This window comes from Vigna radiata, unplaced genomic scaffold (genome assembly GCF_000741045.1).
Source record: "Vigna radiata var. radiata cultivar VC1973A unplaced genomic scaffold, Vradiata_ver6 scaffold_73, whole genome shotgun sequence".
Taxonomy (NCBI): domain Eukaryota; kingdom Viridiplantae; phylum Streptophyta; class Magnoliopsida; order Fabales; family Fabaceae; genus Vigna; species Vigna radiata.
The window spans coordinates 667,462-673,791 of NW_014542365.1; the positions used below are offsets into that span (position 1 = coordinate 667,462).

Here is a 6,330-nt window from a genome sequence, read left to right on the forward strand (position 1 = left end):
TGCCAACTTTATTTCATCTGAATTAATTCATCCAACTTACCCCAAGGTTTTTGTCTCCATGCATTCATCGTCATAAATTTCATAATGAAAATGCTGAGAAAATACAGAATATACATAATATAAGTGGAGAACATTTTCTGATACTCATATATTTATGGTTCTTTCTAAGGTAAATGGGGGACCTTCCATTTATGTAATGAATTAAATTTTATGATACGGATATTTATTGTGCTTATCTTCTGATGAGAGTACGTTCTCCTTATGCCCTACGCATGGGAATAATTTTCTGCCCCAAAGCATACTGGGGACCTTGCACTCATGGCTTGCTTCGTCAAATTTAAGGTACACTCACTAAAGAAATTACAACATTTTTATTTATTTAAATACGTATAAAAGTATATCTTTTTAATAAAATTTCATATATTCAATAAGTAAGTGCGTCTTAATAGTATAATTAAGAAAAGTATATCATGAAACTAAAAATAAGTGATATTGGTACGTATAGGACTCACCTAATTTCTTCAATCTTACCTACTTCACTCCCACATCATCAATAGGTGTCCATCTCTGGGGTCAATGCAATGTCTGCTTTTCTCTCACTTTTTTTTTTTTTTTTTTGGAATGCAGGTATCTTCTTTTTTTCTTTTCTCTATGGCATTCTACTCTCTCTTGGAGTATCAAGTTTCTTTAGTGTCAAAATTCTTACAAGTTATATTTTCTTTTAGTTTTTAGTATCATACATGGTTTATTCAAAAAAATCTCACATTGAAGTAGGAAGTTGGTTTATAACTCAATATATTCTTATTTATATTCTTATATATGATGTGCTTCTGCTAAAATGTATTAATTCTTATTGTGTAATTTTCAACAGTTATCGTAGCTTTTAAAAATAGATAATATGACATTTATTTTTCTATGATTTCAGCAATTGAGTAAGATTACAAGATGTGTAAATTGATGTTAGTCTCAAGAATTCCAATTTATCCTAGATAATTTTCATGGTAGTTAAAAAAAATGGAGAGAGATCTTTCGACTTTATATGAAAAAATATTTGACATTTTAAATTGGTTGTTTTTTTTGTAAATCTTTCTTCAAAATTCAATCAAAACTCTCTCTTAGATTATTATTATTATAATTGCAAATTATATTTTCTATGAATATGGGGAGAATGAGTGTGTAGATGATTTAAGAACAACATATAAAAAATCATATAAGCATCGTTTTATGTAGTTCCAAGGATGTTTGTTAATAAACCTGATTTTATTCTTGAAAGATAAATCATGTTTTATAGTTTTATTTTAGTTGTGATAACTCTAAGAGCCGAAGAAAAGAAAACAACCCTTAAATATTTTCCCAGGATTAAAGATAACGAGAAAGATAAAAGAAACTGAATGAGGTTGTGAAAGCCTCAACCATGAATGAAAGGTTAGAAGAAGAAAGATAGAGAAAAATTAATCTAATATTTGCTTAAAAATTAAAATATTTGTTGTATATTATTCTTCAATCAATCAATCATTTAAGCATAAACAAGAATTTATATATATAGTAAAAGAAACTTATCAAACTAAATTTATATAACGAAATAACTAATTCTATTTGCTCATGAAAGAGGAACTACATTGCTGAAAAAAAAAAGAAAAAAACAACAACAACAACACTTCTAAGATTAATTCCTGAAAACTTCTGTATTTTGAATAGATTCATATTAACAGCATCCAAAATGGTTAAAATATGTATTGAATATTTTTTTAAAAAATCATCAGTTGTCTTTAATTATTTTCGCAGATGATTGATATCATAATAAATTATAAGTGAGATTAAGGTTATTATGATTAAAATCCTTAATATAATAATAATAATAGTTTTACTATAATTATTTTGCTGATTTTTGTCCATTGATGACAATTTGGAATCTCAGAATTAACCGTGTCGAACGGAATGTTTCAGTTATCCATCCACATTCAATTGAACGTGCAATGGAATAACGTTTGCATTATGTCATCTATCTCTGTAGCCCCCACAGAGTTTAAGAAACTTCACCAAAAATAATTAAGGTTATCCAAATATTCTTAAAACACCAATCACAAAATCCTATTGTGCACAGTAAAGTTGGCTATGTAATTTAAGTGACTTAAAAATAAAATCACTTTTAAAGATCAAATCTCACCACAAAATTCTTAGAATAAATAAATAAAGGTAATATTTTATGAAAAAGGAATTATTCTCCACGTTCCCGTTAAAGCTAGTAGGATGGGCTGGGCCGTTAGGCGCTCCTAGTTTTATGGGCCCATTAAAAATAATAAAAGACAGTTTTCAGAGCCTATAAATCGTAAAGAAAACCGCATTGTTCATGCAGAAGCAAGCATCGACGACACCTTGATCAGGTGTGAATGTGATAGCATTGATCTGGACAATTTTGTTCCTTCTTCATTCAAGTGTTGGCTTGAAATTACAGCAACGATAATGAAGAAGAAGAGGGAAGAAATGAGTACACTCTTTCTCTTCAACTTACTTTTAACGCTCACTGTAAGCATAAATGTATAATACTTCTCCTTCATTCTCACTGCTTCATCCAATCATCATCTTCATCTTTAGCTCTAACATAGCAAATGCAGGTTGCTTACGGTGGGGGGAACTCACAAGATCAAAACCCCTTCACGCCAAAGGCTTACGTCTCACGTTATTGGGACAGACACGTCCGCAACACCTTCCCAAAACCATCATTCCTTCTTTCCAAAGCCTCTCCACTCACCGCCGCCGACACTGCCTCCTTCACTAACCTCGCCGCCACCAACACTCTCTCCACTCGCTTGCCAGAGTTCTGCTCCGCTGCGCACCTACTCTGCTTCCCGGAGGTCCGTCCAAGCCTCGAGAAACACACCGAAGACGAAAATTTTCAAACCTACGACGATGGCCAGAATTTCACTAACTACGGAACGAATAGAGCAGGTGGAATCGACACGTTCAAAAACTACTCCAACGATCTCTTCAGCACTCCGGTCAACGATTTCCGCCGATACAGCCGCGGAGCCGCTGGTCACCAAGAAACCTTCACCGGCTACGCCAGCGACACCAACGTCGCTGATCAGAGCTTCAACACATACGGCACCAACACGGCCGGAGGCTCCGGCGAATTCAAAAACTACTCTAGCAATTCAAACGTCCCCAACCTGCGATTCACCACCTACTCCGACTTCACCGCTGGGAGGACACAGTCGTTCTCTAGATACAGCGAAGACGGAAACTCAGGCGGGCAGACATTCCAGAGCTATGGCAAGAATTCCGCTGGCGCTGAGAACGATTTTACTGGCTACGGAACAAACTCCAACGTTGCCACGTCTGGTTTCACGAACTACGGCAAGGGAGGCGCCATTCCCAACGACACCTTCACCAACTATGGCGTGGATATGAACGTCCCTGAAATAACCTTCAAGAGTTATGCAGACGGAACGCACGGTGGCAGTGAGAGTTTTGCCAACTACAGGGACCAGTCCAACGTTGGTGACGACTCCTTCCAATCATATGCTAAGAACACCAAAGAAGGGACCCAAGTGGATTTCAAAAACTACGGCAACTCCGCCAACCCAGGTTCCGACACTTTCAAAGGCTACGCCAAAGGAGCAGAAGGGGATCACAAGGTTGGCTTCACCGGCTACGGTGTTAACACGAACGCTACCTTTAAGGATTACGCTAAAGAGGGTGTTTCCTTCGCTTCTTACAACACCTCTTCCTCTTCTTCAACTGTCGGTGGCAGTTTGGTGAAAAGGTGGGTGGAACCGGGTAAATTCTTTCGCGAGAGCATGCTGAAGGAAGGAACTGTGATGGCCATGCCAGACATAAGAGATAAAATGCCTCAAAGATCATTTTTGCCCCGCTCTATTCTGGTGAAATTGCCCTTCTCTTCTTCAAAGATTGAGGAGCTGAAGAGCGTGTTCAAGGTGTCTGATAACTCCTCCATGGAAAAGATGATGATGGAGTCTTTGGGTGAGTGCGATAGAGCACCCAGCGTCGGAGAGATTAAACGTTGTGTGGGGTCTGTCGAGGATATGATTGATTTTGCAAACTCCGTTTTGGGCCATAATGTCGGGGTTTGGACCACTGAGAACGTAAACGGGTTCAGTAAGAATGTAATGGTGGGTCGGGTCAAAGGAATGAATGGTGGCAAGGTAACCAAATCCGTGTCCTGTCACCAGAGCTTATTCCCTTATCTGCTTTACTACTGTCACTCTGTTCCTAAGGTTCGGGTGTACGAAGCGGATCTCTTGGATCCGGAAAGCAAGGCGAAGATTAACCACGGTATTGCTATATGTCACCTCGACACCAGTGCGTGGAGCCCCACCCACGGTGCATTCGTGGCTCTTGGGTCGGGTCCTGGTCAGATTGAAGTGTGTCACTGGATCTTTGAGAATGACATGACTTGGACGATTGCTGAGTGATTGGTGTTAGTTAGCAGCGGTGGGAAATGCATATGAAATGAAAGGCTGCTGAACCCAAAGTCATCGACTTTGTATTTAATAATTAATTAATAATCACTTAGGAGCTTGTGTTTGTTTGTAACGGTAAATTATATGGCTTCCCAGTACAAGCTAAAGTGTTATTTATTTAGAAAAAAAAAATCAAGTATTATGATGGCTGCAATCAACCATAATCCATTTATTTATATGATTGCAAGTGTTTTCCACCTGGTCATGCAGTCCAACTTCAATCATTAAAACTTGAAAATTAATACTTTGACACTCCTCTAAACAAATAAATTCACAACCCATTTTAATAATATAATAGTATATATTAGGTTTAAATGTTTTTTTTTAAGTTAAGTGTTAATATTTAGTTTAGTTCTTTTTTTAAAGTGTATATTCTTGGTCTTTATTATATATTAAATCAGTCCTATCCGTTAACGATGTTAAAAAAGATAACATTAAAATTATTATGCATGTGAGGTGTCCAAGAAACGTTGACGTGTCATTTAGTTGGCCTAAATTCAGTTGATGTGGCAGACAAAGTTTGGTGTAAGTGTAATTGGTGAAATAAAATGATTAGGGTTTTTTAAATCGAGTAAATAAAATTGAGGAAAAATTAGGTCATACTTAAATTGGGGATTTTTTTTTTCGAGGGTTAAAATGCTTGGTTTTGTTCATTCTGTGAGCAGAGGTGAATTGCTTGGTTTCTTCGAAGGAGATTCGTGACCTAAAACGCTTGGTGAAGTAGCAGGGTTTGTCAATGATTACGGTAGAGGAGCATATATGGTTTGTAAGCATCATCTTCCTTCGAAGCGAAAAGGTGAAATGTGCGTTTTTTTATGAGTTATTTTATGTTGTTGGGGTCCCCATCTAAGTATGTTGTCTTCTTGTCCCCTTAGTGTGTTGTGTTGTGGTCCCTTGGTGTGTTTTGTTGCATTTGTTGTGGTCCCGTTCTTTATTTTGTTTGATGACGTTGTGCACAGTGTTTGTATGTCTTTGGTCCCTCATTTGAAGATGAAATTGGTTATTCTGTGTTTGATTGTTTATTTTGTGGTTCATGCATATTGATTGAAGCATAACTAGACGTGTAATAGTTGTACGTGAAACACTTATTGCTTTTGATTAAGTTGTTATAACTACATGTGTAATAGTGGGTGGTAACATGACATGTTTACAATATAGATGCATGTGAAGGTCATTAAATAATGATAATAGATGCATGTGAAGGTCATTAACCAACATGTAGTCTGACAGTTACTTTTATATAGGCATTTTATAGTTGAATATTAAACAAAATGTCCAATTGTGATATTGAGGTGATGTTTCACCATGGGGGTAAGTTTCTGAATGATGGGTCATTTAGATATCATGGAGGTGAAACCAATACCTTGATCATTGACCCAGATAGGTGGAGTTATTTTGAAATAATGGTCATACTAAAGGAGATGGGTTATAGAAATGTTAAGGAGTTGTGGTATTCCCTGGGTGGTTATGCATTAGAAGATAGGTCGAAATTGTTAAGTGTTGACAAAGGTGCATGTCATGTGGTGAACATTGCTATATTGAATGGTCAAGCTCGTTTGTTTGTGGTTCACATGGTGTTTGATCCTGATTATATTCATTTGTTGGAATATGATGGTCAACCCGAGGTAGGTGATATTGAGGTTGGTGAAGAGGGTGAAGAACAACTTGTTGAGGATGGTGTAGGAGATGTTCATGAAGTTTGTGAACATGGTGAAGTTGAGGTTGGTCAAGTTGTAGTTGGTCAAGTTCAGGTTGGTGAAGAGGGTGAAAAAGAACTTCATGAGGATGGTGTAGGAGATATTCCTAAAGTTTGTGAACATGGTGAAGTTGAGGTTGGTCAAGTTCA

General features: G+C 37.0%; 1 protein-coding gene across 2 annotated transcripts; it reads left to right on the forward strand.

The window, feature by feature from the left end:
• The first annotated feature begins 2,274 nt into the window (after positions 1–2,274).
• Positions 2,275–4,660, forward strand: LOC106779916 (polygalacturonase 1 beta-like protein 3). 2 transcript variants are annotated; one of them, XM_014668133.2, is made up of 2 exons: positions 2,275–2,526; positions 2,616–4,660. In XM_014668133.2, the coding sequence occupies exons 1-2, from the start codon at positions 2,464–2,466 to the stop codon at positions 4,434–4,436; spliced, it is 1,884 nt and encodes a 627-aa protein (XP_014523619.1). In that variant the 5' UTR covers positions 2,275–2,463; the 3' UTR covers positions 4,437–4,660. The 2 variants fall into 2 exon arrangements, with proteins under 2 accessions (XP_014523619.1, XP_014523617.1); XM_014668131.2 differs by having other exon boundaries at positions 2,276–2,538.
• Positions 4,661–6,330: the final 1,670 nt, after the last annotated feature.

Bases quoted from the DNA above. Each gene is read 5' to 3' on its own strand.
- LOC106779916 (XM_014668131.2), top strand. From the start codon at position 2,464: ATGAAGAAGAAGAGGGAAGAAATGAGTACACTCTTTCTCTTCAACTTA. The intron at 2,539-2,615 runs GTATAATACTTC...TAGCAAATGCAG, and splicing joins CGCTCACTGTAAGCATAAAT to GTTGCTTACGGTGGGGGGAA.